General features: G+C 42.4%; 1 protein-coding gene and 1 long non-coding RNA gene across 3 annotated transcripts in view; one reads left to right on the forward strand and one right to left on the reverse strand.

Moving 5' to 3' along the window:
* Positions 1 to 22,695, reverse strand: part of sgk1 (serum/glucocorticoid regulated kinase 1) — a 44,284-nt gene extending 21,589 nt beyond the window's left edge. Inside the window, exons 1-3 of the mRNA XM_017487701.2 lie at positions 22,338 to 22,695; positions 22,006 to 22,127; positions 12,249 to 12,479 (exon numbers count right to left, since the gene is read on the reverse strand). Coding sequence (XP_017343190.1) covers positions 12,249 to 12,479; positions 22,006 to 22,127; positions 22,338 to 22,680 — 696 coding nt within the window. The 5' untranslated portion in view covers positions 22,681 to 22,695. The remainder of the gene's footprint in view (positions 1 to 12,248; positions 12,480 to 22,005; positions 22,128 to 22,337) is intronic.
* Positions 4,100 to 12,254, forward strand: LOC108276213 (uncharacterized). Of its 2 annotated transcripts, none has more exons than XR_001814869.3 (3): positions 4,100 to 4,339; positions 4,993 to 5,194; positions 11,105 to 12,254. It is a non-coding gene; the product is annotated as an uncharacterized LOC108276213 (long non-coding RNA). The 2 variants fall into 2 exon arrangements; XR_008398007.1 differs by lacking the exon at positions 4,100 to 4,339 and adding an exon at positions 4,351 to 4,516.
* Positions 22,696 to 23,076: the final 381 nt, after the last annotated feature.

The raw sequence follows: 23,076 nt of genomic DNA on the forward strand, positions 1-23,076 counted from the left end.
ACACACACACACACACACACACACACACACACAAAACCCCACAGTGTCCTAATTAGCTCAACATCCATTTCTCCTCTCCTTTCTTTATTCTCCTCACCTCTCTCTATTTCTAATCTCTCTATGTTCAATCTCTCTATTTCTCCTCTCTCTATGTCCAATCTCTCTATGTCCAATCTCTCTGTGTCCAATCTCTCTATTTATCCTCTCTCTTTGTCCAATCTCTCTATTTATCCTCTCTCTATGTCCAATCTCTCTATTTATCCTCTCTCTTTGTCCAATCTCTCTTTTTCTGCTCTCTCTATGTCCAATCTCTCGATTTCTCCTCTCTATGTCCAATCTCTCTTTGTCCAATCTCTCTATCTATCCTCTCTCTATGTTCAATCTCTCTATTTCTCCTCTCTCTATGTCCAATCTTTCGATTTCTCCTCTCTATGTCCAATCTCTCTATTTATCCTCTCTCTATGTCCAATCTCTCTATTTCTCCTCTCTCTATGTCCAATCTCTCGATTTCTCCTCTCTATGTCCAAGCTCTCTATTTCTTCTCTCTCTATCTCGAATCGCTGTATTTCTCCTCTCTCTATGTTCAATCTCTCTTTTTCTGCTCTCTCTATGTCCAATCTCTCGATTTCTCCTCTCTATGTCCAATCTCTCTTTGTCCAATCTCTCTATTTCTCCTCTCTCTATGTCCAATCTCTCTATTTCTCCTCTCTCTATGTCCAATCTCTCTGTTTCTCCTCTCTCTATGTCCAATCTCTCTATTTATCCTCTCTCTATGTCCAATCTCTCTATTTATCCTTTCGCTATGTCAAATCTCTCTATTTATCCTTTCTCTATGTCAAATCTCTCTATTTATCCTTTCTCTATGTCCAATCTCTCTATTTATCCGCTCCTCTCTTTATTATCCGCTCTCTGTTTCTCCTTTCCTCTCTCTATTTGTCCTCTCTTCTAATTACTTCTCCTCTCCCTCGCTCTCCTTTCCTCTCTATATTTTTTCTCTCCTCTTTACATTCCTTTTCTCTGTCTATTCTCTCCTCTTAACATTTCTTCTCTCCTCACTATCTGCCTCCCCACTATATTTTTCATTTTATTTCCTTCTTTACTTCTTCCTTCTCTTTTGTTATATTCTTCTCCTCATCTCCTCTCTTCATTTCTCCTCTTCTCTCCCCCTTTCATTTCCTCCTGTATCTCCTCTCTCTATTTCTCCTTTCCTCTATATTCTTCTCCTCTCGCTCTCTTCTCTTAATATTTCTACTCTCCTCATTACATGTCTCTCCCTCTCTTTCGTTTTCTTTCCTCGTATTCCTCTCCTTTCTTCGTTTCTGCTATCTCTTCTGTTTACATTCCTCTTCTCGTCTCCTCTCTACATCTCTCCTCTCTCTATTTCTCGTCTACGTATTTCTCCCATCCTTTCTCAATCTCTCCTCTCCATATTTCCCCTCTCTCCAGCTCTCCTTTGCTCTCTCGTTTCTCCTCGCCTCTTTATATTCCTTTTCTCTGCATCTGCTCCACTCTTCTCTCAATATTTATCCTTCTTCTTTCCTCTCATATATCACCTCTCTCGATTCCTTCCTTCCTTCCCTGTTTATATCCATCCTCCATCATCCATGCTTCTCCTTTTCTCACTGTATTTTTCCCTCTCATTTTTTTTTCTTTACACTTTTACATCTCATCTTCTCTCCTCTATTTTTCACCCCTCCTCCCTGCATTTCTCCTCTCTGATACCATCTATTTTCTATATCTCTCCTTTCATGTAACCTTTTATTTTTATTTCTCCTCCCCTCTCTATTTCCCTTTTCTCTCTTCTCCACATTTTCTCCTCTACTCATTTATCTATATCTCTCATTCTTTATTCTAGATTTTCCTTTCATATATTCTCTATTCTCTCACCCACTCATCTCTTGATACCTCTTCGCTTTTCTCTTTATTTCCTCTCTCCTCTCCTTCTCTCATCTACTTTCCTATCCTTCTCTTGTTTGTGTGTTTCTCTCTAATGCCTGTTGATTTGCCAGGCAGTGGAAAGCTGCTGTTTTGGAAGCCTGTATTTGTGTGTGTGTGTGTGTGTGTGTGTGTGTGTGTGTGTGTGTGTGTGTGTGTGTGTGTGTGTGTATGCGTTGCATTCTAGCTTTAAGGAAAGTTCAGGCCAGAGCTGCTCGCATTGGATAAACATTCTTGAGATTCCCAAGATCCCACAAGTCTTCCTTCTGCTGGCTGTACCCATGGAAACCAGCTGAGTTTTTCACCGTGTTTTAGGTTTGAACATGTGTGGGCACTGCTGGCTACGGGCCGCCTAAAGTGATGCAAAGTGCGAATGCTTGTGTGTGTGAGCGTGTGTTTATGGTTCCACACTAAAGTTTCCAACAGCCTGGATTTGTTGTTTTTTTAATTTAGCGTGCTATGCGAGTTCATGCTTTGCTGTTCACCTGTCTGTGAGAGTCATGACCTCTGCAGTGCATCTCTGCTCGAGGCAGAAATACACCTTCACGTTTCCTGTCTTTGTGTCCCGCTATCCCGCCGACATAATTAAATCTCCTTCTTGAGCCGCATTCCTTCTCCTTTTACAAAAAAAAAAAAAAAAAAAAAAAAAAACGTATCTTTTTTTTTTGTGCAAACCGTGGTTAGGATTACTAATGCGATTTTCAACGCAATATGAGCAGCGCTGCAAAAATGTTTCATAAGAGCACTATTATCTGATTCCTGCAATACTTTTCCCCTACATTACACAAGATTTTGAAATTCTTTCCATACAACTATTTTTCTCTAGTTTAAAGAGCAAAGTACTGTCACATAGCAAGCGAGCTAGACCACAGTTACACATTCACCGTAGAATGGTTTATGTAGAACAAACAGTAACCAAGGTAACGTGGTGGGAAAATGATACGGTGCCTTTTTCCGTATAAAATATTAACTCGGTATGAATACCCAACCCTAGTGTCGTTAGAGTAACATTACAGTTAATATGAGGACAGCATTACCATGTTAGACAAACATAATCACCATGTGGCAGAATCATAGTTACATACGTAATAAAATCTCTTATCCTGTTACAGAGGAGCCTGGAGCCTATCCCAGGGGACTCGAGGTATGAGTGGACAGGGTCCCAACCCATCGCAGGGTACAATCACACAAACATTCACACACTACAGACGATTTGGAAACGCCAATCTAATTTTCAGGGTCACGGGAAACCTATCCCGGGAAGCATTGGGCTCAAGGCGGGATACACCCTGGACAGGGTGCCAGTCCATCGCAGGGCACAATCACATACACACTCACACCCGCATTCATACTCTACGGACACTTTAGACACGACCCTGCAGTTTTACGCCTATATCATAAGACCCGTGCTGTAAGTCTCAACCGTAACGGTTTGATAATAATAACCCTGAGCCACTGATAGGGAGTAGAATATTTCTAGCCGTCCCATTGAATATAGCGACGGGCCATCGTTCAACTTTCTCTTTGAATTCATCGTTAAACAGCATAGTCAACACTACAGTGGCTGTTCATACAGGTATATCTAACAGATTCTTTCATGGAATCATCACCGTAGTGTAGTGTGTTGTTCTTAGAGATTTTTCCATAAACCTCAAAACGTCTTCAAGGCCACGGCACTAAAAGCGGGTAAAGGACATGAACTTTCTTAAATAAAACATCTACCCGCTGACAATGCCAGACCATTCCTGGAAGAGAAGAAGCAAAGGGCAGAGTGCCAGGTAGGTAGTTGTGCTCCAGATCACATCGAAGGTGAAAATGCGGTGCAACACACACTGCAGAACGCGTGAGAGAAGAAGAACAGGACTCCTGGAAAGAGGGCATGGACTGTACAGACTCTGCAGTCAGTACGGACTCGGATTTGGTTCATTTTGAAGTACTAAAGGCTCTATGCTGACAGAAAAAAAAGCATGTCTGGAGTAATTATGGGCATTGTGAGGACATTTCACTAACTGCAGACATTCAAGGACGTCCATTATTAACTTAAAAGGCCTCTTTTATTGAATATGTCTCTAAATAGAACCGTATCCAACAAGTTTCTTTAAGAAAACCTTTAAACAGCTTGCCAAATCTAGTCTGATGACTAGTCTTGTTTGAACACCTTAATGTGTACAAAGATTGCATTTAGCCCTAGTATTGCACAGTTCACTGTCCAAACATGTTCTTGTTTTTTTTTTTTTTCTTTCCCTGACTCATGCTGACCACATTATCCTCTAATATCATTAACTCTCAGCAGAGATACAAAGGGTCAAAGGGCACGAGGTCGAGCGATACAGAGAAAAGCCGACGCAAGCGAGCAAAGGAGGAGAGAAATGAGAGCGGTGCTAATTCTCCTGCAAAGTGACAGGTATGTGCGTCTCCGGAGGCTTCGCTTATGTAACGATACACTCACACACTCTTTCCTGGCCTCCGTGTCGCTCGGCTGTAGTTCGATTCAGCACGGAGGTGGACAGCCATGCTGTTAACAGTTTAAAATGTGAAGACTCGGCTCAAGAGGGTGAGAGAGGTGGACGATTACCTTACAGTAGGTGCTGGAGAAAAACGGCTTCGCTTTGAAGACTAGATTGACTAGACTGACAGACTATTCAAGCTGCTCAAATGTTCAAGCTATCGAACATTTTAGCGTTTATGTTTAAAGAATTCGTGTGAAATACTCTAAAAATTTGAACATCTAACCAAGGAATAAGTCTAATTGAATCAAGATCGAATGTAATTGGAAAAGGTCAAAATCTTTAGCACTCTCATTAGGCCCTTTAGGTGCACCATGTATTTATGTGTTACGGTTCACATTAGCGATATCTATGAATGTTTCATCCAGGCATAACCATTACCTGATTTTAATAAGGCCCTTGTTTACAGTCCATTAGAATCCCAGAGCAAAATATACAGCAATAACATTTACTGTAGTGATATATATATATATATATATATATATATATATATATATATATATATATATCTCCATCCATCCATCTTCTATACCACTTTTATCCTTTTCAGGGTCACAGGAAACCTGGAGCCTATCCCAGGGAGCATCAGGCACAAGGCAGGGTACACCCTGGACAGGGTGCCAATCCATCACAGGGCACAATCACACTCACACACTAATGATGCCAATCAACCTACCACGCATGTCTTTGGACTGGGGAGGAAACCAGAGTACCCGGAGGAAACATGCAAACTCCACACACACAGGGCCACGGTAGGAATCAAACCCCCGACCCTGAAGGTGTGAGTCAAACATGCTAACCACTAAGCCACCATGCACCATATATATATATATTTATATGTATCTATGATAAAACATAATGTATAATACAGTGATAAATATAACGTAAATAAAATTTGTCATGTAATATCAGAGAAGGAACTCTGGACTAGAGTTCCCAGCAGCCACTGCACCTCACTGCATCATGGTCACATGAGCTGCACCTGAATCACCCTCATGTTAACGAGCACTTATGTGTATATTAGCCACAGTTTGCACTGCACTCCTTGTCTTGTGTGTTGTCTTTCTTTACCGTTGTCTCTGCTGCTGTGTTTATGGTCTTTGTTGCATGTTTATTCCTAGCCTTAGGGTTTTTGCCACTAGGTTCTAAGTTCCTGTTTTGTGTTTGTGTTTGCATTAAAGCTCTCTGCACTCGCATCCGTCTCCGCCTCTCCTGACGTGACAGAATTACAATAATCACGTCACTTCTTTTCATATAACATGCCATTAGGTGGACCGGCTACGCTAAATTGCCCCTCGGTGTGAAAGTGTGTGTGCGCATGGTGCTCTGTAATAGACTGGCACCCCATCCAGGATGTATTCCTGCGTCACGCACAGTGTTCCTGTGAAAGACTACTTCAGATCACTGCAGATGAAGGAACGAATAAACTATTAAGCATGGTCCGTACTCTATGTTGACCAGTGAATCAAATCTGTAATGGTGTGGTCCTTGTGTGGTTTCTGGTCACAAATGATAATTATCGGTCGTGTTTGTACTGTTTCCGTAAATCCCTAGTTTACGTAGGAAAATATAACAACAGTATAAAAGATCATCTAATATTCACCAATATGTATACTCCAGTGGATATGATTACGCATGATTTTGATTTAATTATAGTCTACATATGAATATACAGCTGTTCATGAGCTACTGAGAACAGAGCAATGTACTGTACTCTGTGCGCAAGCAATATATGGGAATATTTGATGTGTAAGATATGGAAGTCACGCTGCAGACGCATGTCGAGGGCTCCCTGTCCAAGTCTGAACCGCACTTTGACCTTATTGTTCAAGGTCAGCTGTTCTTGGCACCGGTCTTAATCAACACTCATATCGTTTTCCTGACAACCGCAATCTCGGTCGCACACAATAACGCAATCACCGGCCATATCAGTTTCCACTGAGCCACAATCTCTCCTGCATATACAGTAATTATCGTGACGACAAAGCTCATGATGATGATGATGATGATGGCATTTCTAAGAGCAGGTCAAAGAACACCAGCCCCTTGATCTACGATCACACTTGTGAACCTGACACTATAAATAATCCCTCTTTCATGTTGTGTGTGTGTGTGTGTGTGTGTGTGTGTGTGTGTCACAGCAGAGACCCCAGCAATGAGTCATCAGCTCACTACAGCCAGGATGAATCTTTCTGCCACATTAATTCTCTGCCTCATGATGTCCAAATACACACCCACACCCACACACACACACACACACACACACACAGTGAAAGAGCATTTTCTATTCAAATAAAAGTCAAGGTCCTTCCAACAGCCAAATTTCTTAGAGGAGGTGAGTTCTAAGTATAACATGAACGAGCACCGTATGTGTCACACCCGTGAATGAAATCGTTCACAGCTGCTGATGGTTTTGACACCCGTGCACCGAAACCCGCTAAATCACAACACCTCCCCTAGGACAGCTAGTGAGACAAAAATACCATGTGTCATCCCTCTTCATCTGTCTCTGTCTTTCTCCACTCGTACACATCTGGAACAAGAAACTCTGGTACACTCCAGAACTCTTGAAGAACCCATTTTACTAAGAGTATACCAAGTACCAAGACAGTTGAGCTAATACTGGTGGGTTCTAGATAATAATAAGACAATGATTACCCTTTCTACCACACAGTTACCAAGTTATACATAGACTCGTAGAGACAAAAAATGTTCTTGAATTGTTCCTCTGGAAGAATCCTTAATGGTTTTATGTAGAACCCTAAGTGTTTTTCTATTACCAATAGAACCTAAGAACTGAAAGAACCAATAATCATCCAATGAACCCTAACGTAATCCTTAAGGAACTGTTTTTACTAAGAGTTTAGCAAGTACCAAGACAGTTTAGCTAACTTTGACAAGTTCTACGTTCTATTACAAAGAACATAATCACAAACGATCTGGAGTTTGTAACATATACCCAGTTAAAATATTCTTTAAAAAAAGGGTTTTCAAAGGTTCTTTAGGTTATCCTCATGGGAAACCCTTAAAGGTTCTAAGTAGAAGAGTTTCGCAAGTACCAGGATACTTAGCACATATGTAAAGGTTCTTCAATTGCTCCTCTGAAATAATCTTTAAAGGTTTTATGTAGAACCCTAAGTATTTTCCTATCAGAATGATTTCCAAATACAACCTATTTTGCCATCTAAGAACCAATAATTATCTAATGAACCTTAAAAGAGCCCTTGAAGAACCCTATTGACTATGCGTGTACCAAGTACCAAGACAGTTTAGCTAACTTTGACAAGTTCTACGTTCTATTACAAAGAAAATAATCACGAACGATCTGGAGTTTCTACCATATACTCAATTAAAACATTCTTAGAAGAAAGGGTTCTTCAAAGGTTCTTTAGGTTATCCTCATGGGAAACCCTTAAAGGTTCTAGGTAGAAGTGGTTTCCTTTCAGAACTTGTTTCAGAACTTGAACCCATTTGGGAAACGAAAAACACTGAACCATCTAATTAATCCTTGATCGTATGTATTAACTGGATAATGCAAATTTGATTCAAAAATATATATATATATATATTCTTCTAAATACAATACCTAGAACCTGTCAGGCTTAAAAAAAAAAATTGTAGCAAAGCACCTGCTAGAAATTCTCAGCTGTACCAAAGAAAGTTCATGAACCGAGCAGCAGCTAACAATCGCCTGAGGGAGAAAATGAGGGCGAGACACAGCAAACAGTGTCCACTGAACAACTTCCTATACAACATGCTTGCAAAAATGTGATGCTTACAGGATGTGTAGTGTCTAAAGTGAAAAATATTTCACAGGAGTCATTTTTAAAAGCGTTTGTGGGTCGTTTGCTAGATAGCTAGCAAAGCTGCGGCAGTCATGTTACAACATTAAACTCATGAACATAGCAGGTAACATAATACATCAAAAACGGTGTCATTAATCGCCCCTTTGTTGTTTAGACCAGATCACCGATGTGGCATCCCTAGGACGCGTGTTGTTAATGCTAGTTGTCATCCACCAGAACACTAACATTATCAAATGCATTTCCTGCCTCTTCCCAGGTACAACACCATTACATTACGCCAACGTTAGTCCGCCAGAACCAATATACTTTCAGCCACCTTTAAATCCACCTTGCTAGATTGACGGTGTTGTTATGGAAAGTGCTTCTTTGCAAACATTGGGCAGCACCGGGTCAACTTTGGCATAGTTGTTATGAAAAGTACTCCTTTGCCTATGGTAGACCAGTGTTTGCACAACTTTATATAGAGAGGGCCAACATAGCCACCCAAAATAGACCTTGGTCCGACGTCAGTTTGCTACCTTTTACTGCACTTCTAATCCTCATACTCTGTAGTTTATGTAGATACAGGTCCATTGTGTATCATCAGTCAGTATGTGTTTTGATGTATTTTTGCCGTTCCCTGCTTTTCACTTGCACAGCTGGAACCTGGACAGACTGAAGCTCTGCCAAATCCACTCAAATTAGGCAAATATGCCAACAATCAGGCCAACACTGTAGTAAAAACACTCATAGAGGCTTTAGTTCCAGATGTAGGGCTCATTGGGTTTATGACTCTAATTCTAGAGGAAGTAAACATTGTAATGACACATTAACTGTTCCTATGAAATGCCACTTTACCACCAGGAACATCAACATGACTTTTTTAAAAGAATTCCAGAGTTCAAAACAATTTAACGCATAACAATGAACGAGAGCAAAGGAAGCCGATCCCTAATGTCGCCTCAGGCACTTCATTAGCATACGCTTCGGCTGAAATCATACATGTTAAGAGTAATCTGACTTAATCATTATACATTTCTAGAAACTAAGAATAGCAACGCTGAGCAGTTACTGGAACGCAAAAAAAGAGCACGGTTTTTATTTTTAGGGGCTGAATGGATGTTAAATTGGCTGGAGAGAAAAGTTTCATAGCTGTGGAGTGACTGAAAATAAATTCTGCAAGTTTGTTCAGAATGTAATATTTTTCCCTCATTGCTTGTTCTTCGGCGGGGAAATATATATTTATTAATAATAACAGAAATGACAGAAAGAAAAGGTTGCCGGGAGCAACCTTTCCCAGGGAACTAGGGGCTCAAGGTGGGTGGCACCCTGGATGGTGTGTAGTTTTTTTTGTTTGTTTGTTTGTTTGTTTGTTTGAGTTGCAGTTAGTGTGTTATTTTATGTAGCACCAGGAGGAACTGGAGGATCGTTGTTTTGTTTCACTGTGTACCAGCTGTATATGGTTGAAATGACAATATAAGCCACTTGACTTGACCGATTGCAGGGCACAATCGCTTACGACGTCAAACACTATGGACAAATTTGGAAAAACAATTTGAAAATCAGCCTACAGCACATGTCTTTGGACTAGGGGAGGAAACTGGAGTACCCAGAGGAAACCCCCGAAGCACAGGGAGAACGTGCAAGCTCCACACACACACTTCAGAGACGGGATTCGAACCCCCAACCCCAGAGGTGTGAAGCAAACGTTCCAACAACTGAGCCACCGTGGCCGTCTAATAATAGAAATATGGTAATATGAGTTATTCAACATATAATACGGTAATATTGAGTATTACTTCATATTATTTAACAGGTTCTCAGATCTGACCTGGACATGAAAGGTTTGACGTAATAAACTTGTGAATTTATATCACACAAATCACGTTCCCCAAAATAAAAACATTTTTCAAAACATTGATAGTAGCAAATTAACGTTTCATGCTAACTATGTCATGCTAGTAAATTTTTCATTTGCAAAATAAATATCTTCAAGAGTGTTTTTGTTTGTTTGTTTGTTTGTTTGTTTGTTTGTTTTCCGTTTAAAACATCATGGAGCTCAGTGTTGCTATCCACAAATCTGACATAGAATACGCCAGCAGGAAGTCACTGTAAACATACACACTAAGACCGAACACACACACACACACACATACCACACACACACAAACTGTAGGTGAACATTAGCAAATATAAATACAGACACCCATGAGCCATCTGGAAAATATCCTTACACTAAAAATGGCTGAATTAAAAACAAACTAAACTGGGCTGTTTGTAAAAAACAAGACTGGACGACGACTGGACAGAACTCAAGCTGGGTTCATCTAACTCAGAAAAAATGGCCATGCTAGGTTGAGTATTCGGCCCAAATATTTAACAGGTTATTATTATTATTATTATTATTATTACAGTGATTATTATTATACTGCATGAGCATTGATTTGTTTACCGTAATGCTTGTAAAAAGTGATTTAATGCACATTAATGCAAAAGGATAACAGGTAAATCAAATTATATATGTCAATAAATATATGCTAAATATTTGAGAAGAGTATAACGAAAACTTCTTAAAACCTTTTCCTTCGATCAGAGGTCAAATCTAGATTGTTTAAAGCGGTCATAGCCGTCATTAGCGCATACAGTATGTGTCCTCCTTCAGATTCCTTCGCACGGGAAACATGCAGTTCAGCTGCTAAACGCTTTCTGCTAGTTTGATGCCTTTTCTTCTAAACGGAGCAACGTAGTAGTTAGTTGCTCGTTGTATTAAATATGACAGCGCCAGGCCCGGGGCTGCTGTAAAAGAGCACGGATGATGCAATGGATCATCTTTTCTTTCTCACTCTGTCTCTAACGCTGTCTGATTCTGTCTTTCAGGTTTGGGCATTGACAGCATCTCAACTGGAATTTAAAACAGCCTCGCGCATGCTCACCACCCACGCTAGGAGATTATCATCATAGCCCCAGAACACAAAAGAGAAGGAGAGAGAGGACAAAAAAACGGACTGAGAGATTGGAAAAGGCGCCATCAGTGCAGATTTCCCAGACTCTGAGAGACAGTGCGAGGGTCTACAGCCTCATCAATCCGTATAAACACACACAGAGAGTGAGAAGATCTGCACAGTGTGAAAAACAGACGGAGACAGAGTGAAAGTCCTTCAATCCATCCAACACAGGAGATCTCAGGAGATCTTAAACCACCATCTCAAGATAAAATAGGCAAAAACTGAAAACTGTTCAGTGTGGGTCAGAATTATTGGCTTGAAAATAATCTTCCAGAATAGTAATCTTCCATCTAGCACTCTGAAATGAGCCCCGCCTCCAGCTGGGACATGTGCCGTGTTCAATTTCCAGCCTCAGACTGGGAAAAAACAAAGAAGATCCCACCTCAAGTCAGAAAGCCGTCCTCAACCCCAAGTTCAGCATATGATGCCCAAATGGCTGCTAAATAAAACATCACTTCACTACGTTAAAAGAGTTTATAGTTGTATTAGCTTCAGAACAGTCGGATGAATCTGCAACACTGAATCTACAGGTCGCTCTTTTGATCATCATGAACGCATACTCAATAATGTTGCTAACAAGACACACTTTCATGGATGACTCCATGGGGTTTTTTTTTCCCACTTAAAAATGACGCAATGCGTACTCCGCGCTTCTAAATTAAGCCAAACACTTCATTATATCTGTAAAAGTCAACTCAAAACAGCCCAGACTCCACTTGCAGGCAATGGAGGGCTCTAAATGTCACAAACCAACACTTTAACCAATGTGAAATAAGTGTTAATATGACTAGCATTGGTAAATCTGAAGCAAAAGCATCATTTCTGATGACCTCCGTCTCTTATTTCCAGCATCACCAGTCATCAGGAGTCCCCACGAAGACGTCCTGTCTTTGTGCTCACTTTCCTTAACATCGCCGATAATTAATGTAAAGGATAAATGTTGTACTATAAAATACACTAAACAATACACTGGAAGAAGGACGATAAGTCAGAATGAGGATATAGAAGAGTCTGACCTTGCAGTTTTTGGTCTTGTCCCGTGGGCCTGGTATGCAGGGTTGGCACAATGGGCTGGGGGGGTGTGGGAGGTAATACCCTCCAGGGCTGTAGGGGCAGCAAGCGTACGAAGTGGGGAAGTGTGTGTACCACAGATCCTGTCCATCCTGACACTTGGGACACGGTGAGAGGAAGGCTTTAGCCTGGGGCTTCTCCACACTCACCTTTGGGTTTCTCATCCACCTTCGCACCTGTTCATCCACACACACACACACACACACACACACAGAGAGCGTTCAAACACATTACAATGGCCTTAATGTGAGTTACAGCACCTCATAACATTGTTTTCAGTCTTCGCTTGGAGCAACACATAGGTATTTTGAAGCACATTATGGACTGGGGAACATCCATCCATCCATCCATCCATCCATCCATTCATCCATCTGTACCGCTTATCCCACACAGGGTTGTGGCGCAGCCTGGAATCTATCCCAGGGAAGACCCTGGACGGTGTGCCAGGGCAGAATCGCACACCAATTCACACATTACGGATAATCTGGAAATGCCAATCAGCCCACAGCGCATGTCTTTGGACTAGTGCAGGAAACCCCCAAAGCACAGGGAGAATGCGAACTCATCGCACACAGGGTGGAGGCAGGTTCGAAACACCCAACCCCGGAGGTGTGTGGCAAACGTGCAGTTTGGAAGACTCTAGTTCTTTGTTTTAAGAGAGCATTGACAGCTAAGTAGCTTTTTAAGAACATTTAAAAAAAAAAAAAATCTGCTATTGCTAAAGCTCTCCAAGGGTGGCACGGAAGGCAGGTTCCTGCCGCACAGCTAGAGGTTCACTGCTTCGATCCTCAGCTTGGGTTACTATGTATGTGGAGTTTTGTATGTTCTCCCCATGTTTACATGGGTTTCCTTCCAAAAAAAAAAAGGGGGCCTGGAGTCCCATCTGGGGTCTATTCCCACCAAGCACCCAGTGTTCCCATGAAATACTCTGGATCCACTACAACAATGTCCAGGATAAATACATTACTGAAGATGGACTAACGAATAAAACTCTAACTCTGTTGGGGGGGGGAAGGTATTAAAATGGTACTTGTCCACAGGCGAGTACCTTAAAGGGTACACCTTTTATACTAGTAAAAAACGGTTTGGGGGCTTCACCATGTTCTGAAAATCTGGATTTCATGGTGAGGCCGTTCTGTGCATTTTCCCTCTCGATTTAATTCTTATTATTTTGTGTAACCGCCACGTCAAGCGATTCGTTATTCAGTAACACATTTCAAAACAAGTGTTGGGTGACGACGGAGATAAATTAAAAGCACACGTACAGAACAGCATGATTTGTTCCGTCTCACATATTTCTGTTCATGTGGGTCTTATCAGGAACTGCGAAAATTTAAAGGAACTTTGTATGTTTAGTCGCATACTTCAGCTGAAGATTAACTCTGCGTGTCTTGAGTCATATCGGTTACGGTAAAGAAGAGCAAGAATGGAATGGCATCCAAAGTACACACACACACACACACACACACACACACACACACCCCTTCCCTGGCTCATAGCTGTTCCCCTATTTAAAGCAGCTCTTTAGATTTTCCAGTCTCTTATCTCTAAAGGACTCGACAGAATCATTAGCGCTGCACCAAAATAACAGGACATTTACAGAGAAATAACGAGGAATCGAGAAGTGAAAGCGGAATTTCTGTCCTCTTGCCTCATACTTTCTTTTTGATCCCTCTTGAAAACATCATCAACTTTCCTCTGTATGTTTGGATTCTCTCTCTGTCTCTCTCTCTCTCGGTTTCTCTCTCTCTGTATGTCTCTCTTTGTCTCTCTCTCTCTCTGTCTCTCTCTCTCTCACTGTCTGTCTCTCTCTGTCTCTGTCTGTCTCGCTCTCTCTCTCTTTGTATCTCTCTGTCTCGCTCTCTTTGTCTCTCTCTCTGTCTCTCTCTGTCTCGCTCTCTCTGTCTCTCTCTGTCTCTCTCTCTGTTTCTCTCTGTCTCTCTCACTGTCTGTCTCTCTCTGTCTCTGTCTGTCTCGCTCTCTCTCTCTTTGTATCTCTCTGTCTCGCTCTCTTTGTCTCTCTCTCTGTCTCTCTCTGTCTCGCTCTCTCTGTCTCTCTCTGTCTCTCTCTCTGTTTCTCTCTGTCTCTCTCTCTGTCTCTCTCTCTCTCTCTGTCTCTCTCTCTCTGTCTCTCTCTCTCTGTCTGTCTCGCTCTCTCTGTCTGTCTGTCTGTCTGTCTCTCTCTCTGTATCACTCTCTCTGTCTCTCTCTGTCTGTCTGTCTGTCTGTCTGTCTGTCTCTCTCTCTGTCTCGCTCTCTCTGTCTCTCTCTCTCTCTGTCTGTCTCACTCTCTCTCTTGCTCACTCTTGCATTCTCTTACTTTTCTGAACCTCTCTCTCTCTCTCTCTCTCTCTCTCTCACACACACACACACACACACACACACACACACATACATGCCTTTGATCTGATTTTCAAAGTCGTGTCAGTGTCATCTCCTGCTGTCCGTGTGCCACTCTGCTGGCAGTGCTGAACTCTCTGGCTTTGAGACTGAAATGCTCTCATCTTTCCCTCTCTCCCTCTCTCTCTCTCTCTATCTCGTGCTCTCTCCCTTGCTCTTTGTCTCTCTTAATGTCTCTCCCTTTCCCTTGCTCTCTGTCTCTGTCTGTTTCATACTCCACACATTGAATTGATGAATACTCCACCAACTAAAGCACGATCTTCCTGCACCTTTACACAGACACACACACACACTTTGTGTGGAAAAGGTGAAAAAGCATTTGCCCCATCCTACATGTCTCATACTAAATTGTTTCAGAAATAAAAACAAAATCGAAGATGAAACAAAGGCAGTCTGAGTAAACACACAATGCAGTGTTTAAATGATATTGTTATTTATTGAAGCAAAAAAGTTATCCAGTACCAACTGGGCCTGTGTGAAAATGTATTTGCCCCCATAGTTACTAATTCCCCAAATCAACAAAACTGCATTGATAATGGGGTTCAGCTGGACTAGACACAACCAAGCCTGATTACTGCAAACCCTGTTCCATCAAATCAACACTCTCCGAATGGAAAAACTCAGCAGAGTACTGAACCTTCCCAGAGGCGGCCAATCTTCCAAAATTCCTCCAAGAGCACAACAACTGCTCATCCAGGATTCACAAAAGACCAAAGGACAACATCAAAGGACCTACAGGCCTCTCTCGCATCAATAAAGGTCACTGTTCATGGCTCCACTATCAGAAAGACACTGGGGAACAATGGCATCCATGGAAGAGTGGCGAGGTGAAAACCACTGCTAACCCAGAAGAACTTATCTGAATTTTGCCAAAACACACCTTGATGATCCTCAAACCTTTTAGGAGAATGTTCTGTGGACTGATGAGTGGAAAGTGGAACTGTTTGGAAGACACGGGTCCCTTTACATGTGGCGTAAACCAAACACAGAACTCCACAAAAATATCATCAAAACTACGGTCAAGCATGGTGGTGGAAGTGTGATGGTGTGGGGATGCTTTGCTGCTTCAGGGCCTGGGCATGAATTCTGCTCTCTAACAGCAAATCCTAAAGGAGAATGTCCGGTCTTCAGTCCGTAAGTTGAAACTCAAGCGCAACCGGATTATGCAGCAAGACAACGATCCAAAGCTTAGGAGTAAACCCCAGTCCTAGAAGTAAGTGAAAGACTGATCTCTAGTTATAGGAAGCATTTGGTTGCAGTTATTGCTGCTAAAGGTGGCACTACCAGAAGTTTTAGGGGGCAATTAATTTTTCACATGGGTGATAGCTGTTGGATAACTTTTTTTTTCTCTTCAAACTGCATTGTATGTTGGGGGGCATGGCGGCTTAGTGGTTAGTGTATTTGCCTCCAGCGCTGAGGGTTCGATTCCCGCCGCTGCCCTGTGTGTGCAGCATTTGCACGTCCTGCCCATGATTCGGGGGTTTCCTCCGGGTACTCCGGTTTCCTCCACCAGTCCTAAGACATGTACTGTAGGCTGATCGGCGTGTCCAAAAGTGTCCGTAGAGTATGAATGTGTGTGTGAGTGTGCCCTGCGATGGATTGGCACCCTGTCCAGGATGTCCCCCGCCTTGTGCCTAATACCCCCAGGATAGGCTCCAGGTTCCCTGCGACCCAGCAAGGATAAGCAGTAGAAAATGGATGGATGGATGGATGGATGGATGTATTGTGTGTTTACTCAGGTTGACTTTGTTTTATGTTGTATTTCGTTTGCAGATCCAAAACTATTTAGTTAGAGATATACACAAAAACAGAAAACAGAAATACATTTTGTGAGAAATACTTTTTCATAGCACTGAATATATATAGGCACTGTACTGTATATACAGTAGAGAGAGCGAGAGAGAGACAGACAGAGGGAGAATTAAATTGCTCTCATGATGACTCAACTTTTCCAATACAGCTCTCTCTCTCTCTCTCTCTCTCTCTCTCTCTCTCTCTCTCTCTCTCTCTCTCTGCTGCTTTCTTTATGCAAGCTGATATCACACCAAGATGTGGAGGACAGCTGAAAATGTCAGCATGTAATGAATACAACACTTTCAGAAAACTGGGTTGAACTCTACAACAGAGGGTTTATTATGTAATTTTACTTTGTTTCCCTTTTTAGAAATGGTGCCAGATTTTGCATCCAAGGTGGAGCAGCCTACCACCCTACTATTACAACCTGAGATACCACTACAATACCTTGCTGTACCATGCTACATCTTGCTACAGCCTTCCATAATTTGTCACACCTCACTACACCCTATCACACCTTGCCACACCTCTCTACACCCTACCATACCTCACTACACCCTACCACACCTCACTAGACCCTACCACACCTCACTAGACCCTACCACACCTCACTAGACCCTACCACACCTCACTAGACCCTACCACACCTTGCCACAGCTCACTACAGGCTGCCACATCTCACTACACCCTATCAAACCTTGTCACACCTCACTACACCGTACCATACCTCACTAGACCCTACCACACCTCACTAGACCCTACCACACCTCACTAGACCCTACCACACCTCACTAGACCCTACCACACATCACTAGACCCTTCCACACCTCACTAGACCCTTCCACACCTCACTAGACCCTACCACACCTCACTAGACTCTACCACACATCACTAGACCCTTCCACACCTCACTAGACCCTACCACACCTCACTAGACCCTACCACACATCACTACACCCTACCACACCTCACTAGACTCTACCACACCTCACTAGACCCTACCACACCTCACTAGACTCTACCACACCTCACTAGACCCTACCACACCTCACTAGACCCTACCACACCTCACTAGACCCTACCACACCTCACTAGACTCTACCACACCTCACTAGACCCTACCACACCTCACTAGACTCTACCACACCTCACTAGACTCTACCACACCTCACTAGACTCTACCACACCTCACTAGACCCTACCACACCTCACTAGACTCTACCACACCTCACTACACCCTACCACACCTCACTAGACTCTACCACACCTCACTAGACCCTACCACACCTCACTAGACCCTACCACACATCACTAGACCCTACCACACCTCACTAGACTCTACCACACATCACTAGACTCTACCACACCTCACTAGACCCTACCACACCTCACTACACCCTACCACACCTCACTAGACTCTACCACACCTCACTAGACCCTACCACACCTCACTAGACTCTTCCACACCTCACTAGACCCTATCACACCTCACTAGACTCTACCACACCTCACTAGACCCTACCACACCTCACTAGACCCTACCACACCTCACTAGACCCTACCACACCTCACTAGACCCTACCACCCCTCACTAGACTCTACCACACCTCACTAGACCCTACCACACCTCACTAGACCCTACCACCCCTCACTAGACTCTACCACACCTCACTAGACCCTACCACACCTCACTAGACCCTACCACACCTCACTAGACTCTACCACACCTCACTACACCCTACCACACCTCACTAGACTCTACCACACCTCACTAGACCCTACCACACCTCACTAGACCCTACCACACCTCACTAGACCCTACCACACCTCACTAGACCCTACCACACCTCACTAGACCCTACCACACCTCACTAGACTCTACCACACCTCACTAGACCCTACCACACCTCACTAGACTCTTCCACACCTCACTAGACCCTATCACACCTCACTAGACTCTACCACACCTCACTAGACCCTATCACACCTCACTACACTCTGCCACACCTCACTAAGCTCTGCCACACCTCACTACGCTCTGCCATACCTCTCTACACCTTACTACACCACTCTATAACCTGCCACACACGGCTACTTCCTACTACACCCTGCTACACATCTCTAGACCTTACTACAATTTTCTACACCTTCCTACACCCTACACACCTCGCTACACCATGATATACTTTGCATACATGTTCAAATACAGTACAAATACACACGATACAAGTACATATACTATATATATATATATATATATATATATATATATATATATATATATATATATATATCCTTCATGGTCTCTCTCTCTCTCTCTCTCTCTCTCTCTCTCTCTCTCTCTCTCTCTCTCTCTCTCTCTCTCTCTCTCTCTCTCTCTCTCTCTCTCTCTCTCTCTCTCTCTCTCTCTCTCTGCAAGCAGAATCACAGTTGGCATAACTACATAACAACCCAAAACCAATCTCACTGAGTCAGCTGCTAACACCCCATCCATCTGCTGAGCGTGTGCTTGTTTGTGTGTGTGTGTGTGTGTGCAATCTTGGACACAAGCCTGAGCTGAACAGGCACACAACAATCGCCCGTGGACAAAAACAAAAGCAATGTGGTGGAATTTTGAAACGAAACCCTGCAGGTTTTTACTAAGAAAGTCCTTCAGGCATATTACAAACAATACTGTATATAGCAGTGTGACTGAACAACTGTGGAAAACTCTGCGTGTTTATGTGTGTGTGTGTGTGTGTGTGTGTGTGTGTGTGTGTGTGTGTGTGTGTGTGTGTGTGTGTGTGTGTCTGTGTGTGTGTGTGTCTGTGTGTCTGTGTGTGTCTGTGTGTCGGGGATTGTGTGTAGACTTGTTTCCTGTTTAATGGTCAATAACAAGCTGAGATTAGATCATTTTATAGAATATTAAATCTCATAAATCTTAGACTAGGTTGCACACACACACACACACACACACACACACACACACACACACACACACATTTTTTAATTCTCTGAACGTGTTTTAGTCTGAGTGAGTATGCTGTGTTGTACTGTTGCTAAATACAGCAGTGGTTACACTGAAACCGTCTTTACCCTTGACCTAAAGAAATACCAGTTTGAATATTTACAGTATTGCTGCAGTGATGCAGAGCGGAACGTATCAGGGAGATTTGGAAATCATTGTGGGTGAATGGATCTGGGCATTTCTGGATGATGAAAGATGTGCTTATCAGTCCCAGTGAAGGGGGCGTGGCTTTTCACTTCTCAAAGCTAACACTATTATCAACCTATTTTTTTTTTGGAGAATTTTTTTTACTGCACCTGATTCTTAACAGGAGCTTAATAATTCTGGCTACAAGACAAATCACAGGTTTATATTAATGCACTCATTCTAATATGTTATTGTTACCATAGTAACAACTTGAACGGGGACTTGTATAGCAGACATTCCATAGAAATGGATTAAAATCCATGTCTACATGCTGATATAGTTAAGGTTTCTGTAAGCAGATGTTTATTTAACGTTTATGGAAGGAGTCTCCAGTAACAGTCAGTATGTTTTCTGCCATAACAGATGACCCACAGGGACCATTACAGTTTCCAATTAAGCCAATACAATTCCCATTATAACCATTAAAACCATTACCATTATTGGTCCTTAATATTATCCACTAGACATAACATGCAACCAATAGAAGGCAACAAATTACCAGTAGAGACCTACAGGGACCATTAGAATTTCCAATTAAGCCAATACAATTCCCATTATAACCATTAAAACCATTACCATTATTGGTCCTTAATGGTATCCACTAGACACAACATGCCACCAATAGAAGGCAAGAAATTACCAGTAGAGACCTACTGGGACCATTACAGTTTCCAATTAAGCCAATACAATTCCTATTATAACCATTAAAACCATTACCATTATCGGTCCTTAATAGTATCCACTAGACATAACATGCAACCAATATAAGGCAAGAAATTACCAGTAGTGACCTACTGGGACCATTAGAGTTTCCAATTAAGCCAATACAATTCCCATTATAACCATTAAAACCATTACCATTATTGGTCCTTAATGGTATCCACTAGACACAGCATGCCACCAATAGAAGGCAACAGAATACCAGTAGAGACCTACAGGGACCATTACAGTTTCCAATTAAGCCAATACAATTCCCATTATAACCATTAAAGCCATTACAAATTCCATGAAGGCTTCTGTTGTTGTTGTTTTTTTTCAGCAGGGAAATGTAGCACAAAAAAATTACAAGGTTTCATTTCAGTAATTAAAGAAGTAGCTCTACCAGCAATAATATTTGCACAATTTTCCATTTACCCCAAGGTTGTCAATCAGCCAAGACACGTTTGGTGCCTGATGTTTGCTTATTGTTTTTCAATAGAGATACAATAAAAATGTTGCTAACAAGTAACGGAAATCTGTCTCATCCAAATTCATAATGCACCCTTATATCTACATACTGTATACTTGCTTCAAAAACCTACTTGACCTCTTTTGCCTCTGTTTTTCTCCTCTGCTTTATCTTTGTCTTTAAGGTTCCTTTTGTTTACTCTTGACTTAACATACCCGAGTGTCTGATTTGAAGCATGTGATGTAGCACTGCAGCACTCATGGCTTCATTTTGTCGTACAATATGCGTAAAGAGAAAAAACCTGATTTGGACTTCTTTTGTAAAACAGCAACAAGAGCTACAAACTGAATAAACTAAAGCTATATCAGACACACAATATTACAACTTTCCCTACAATGTGACAGTCTGAATCACAGTTCCCAAGGTGACAAGCACCATATGCTCATGTTTCAGTTTTCTGTTCTAGACCCATCACCTCCTCTGTCCTGTCATTTCTTTTTGTTTCCTGACTGTGTTCACCTGTTCTATGTTCCTCCTTGATTAGCCTGTCTGTGTATTCCTTGCTTTGTTTCTTTTGATGTTGCAGCATCAGAAAGTCTTCTTTTTTGTTTAATGACAGTAAGCTTGAGCCTTAGTTTGTGTTGAGTTCTGTGTCTCAGCGTACTTCCTGGTTTGACCCTATCCTTTTCCCCCTCATTTTTTGACAATAGATTCTTCTTGTTTGGTGTCGCCTTGCTGTCATTTGACCCTTGCTGTGAACAGTAATTATGATTTACCTAACAAAGTACATCGTTTTACGCACTTGCATCTCGCCTCTACTCACATTATACCCGTTACAGCGATATTTTGTTTATCTTCATGTTTATAGATTACATTCGATAACATTTTATCATAAACTGCACGAGCATATCGAAATCGCTTGCTATCTACATTAGTCTCATGGCTCCATAGCACGATAGGGTTGATTGATTTAACCATTTGTGAGGAGCTTAGCAAACTTTTTTGCACAATTTTCCAACTAATCAGACACTCTTAAACTGTGTGCTTCAACGATGCACTTCCACACACATACAAAACACATACACACACACACACACACACAAACACACACACACACACACACACACACACAGATAAACATACACACCTTCCTCTTGACGAACTGGAAGGCAGAGCACTTCTTAAAGGAGAAGGTGTGTTTCTCTGTGCCGTGGACCAGGCGCATGGCCTCTGGCGGCCCCGCACACTCCGCAGAACCCAGTGTGATGCCTGTGGGGCAGTTCAGGGGAAGGATGGGGCAAAGAAATGATGTTTATATGTTCTAAGCCAAATGACATTCATAGCCAAAGTTATAGCCGTTACTGATTGCATTATTAAATCTGACAGAAGCACCTGTTTATTTTGGTATACACAATATCATGTGTGTGTGTGTGTGTATGTGTGTGACAGAGGACAAGCAACAATTGCTTGTGGTCTCACCGGTGTTGTTGCCTCCGATGGTCCAGGATGCGCTCGCTGTTATCGCTGACTCCGATGATGTCGCTGCAGCTGGGACGATGCTGATAGTCGATGATGCCGTTTCTATTACATCATGCCCACTGAGCTGCTTCGACTGTGGCTCTGTGCTGCAATGCTGCCTGCAGATCTGTGTGTGTTGTGTATGTGTATGTATGTGTGAGTGTATGTATGTGTGTGAGTCAAGGGAGACTAAACAAATCATGCACTTTGTCAGTGAGAGACTAGAGCACAAGATGCAGCGTCCTTTCGTCTCCTCTGCTCTCCTCCCTCTATCTCTACAGCGCTCGCTCTGTCGTTCTCTCATCCTCCTGGTCCCCCCCTCTCCCCCCTCTGCTGCAGTTGTTGCTCTCTCTCTCTCTCTCTCTCTCTCTCTCTCTCTCTCTCTCTCTCTGGATTGTGTGAATGAAGATCTTGCCTCATAAGGATGAATGAGGAATGATGGATTACAGGGGGGTGTTCAGCTTCACCATTTCTGTCAAATGAGATGATGCAATGCAGCAACCTTTACACACACACACACACACACACACACTTTCAACACATTTTTAACTTTGACTTTGACTTTCAACTTTGATTCTATTTGTAAAGCACAGCTGGTGATTTTCATGGTAAGTAGCACAAGCTAGCCGTTTTGAAGCCACGCCCACCAAAATACAAGCGTATGAGCTTGGATAGACTCGAACGCCTGAATGCTGGTGCA

The sequence above is a fragment of the Ictalurus punctatus genome, chromosome 15 (genome assembly GCF_001660625.3).
Source record: "Ictalurus punctatus breed USDA103 chromosome 15, Coco_2.0, whole genome shotgun sequence".
Lineage (NCBI taxonomy): Eukaryota > Metazoa > Chordata > Actinopteri > Siluriformes > Ictaluridae > Ictalurus > Ictalurus punctatus.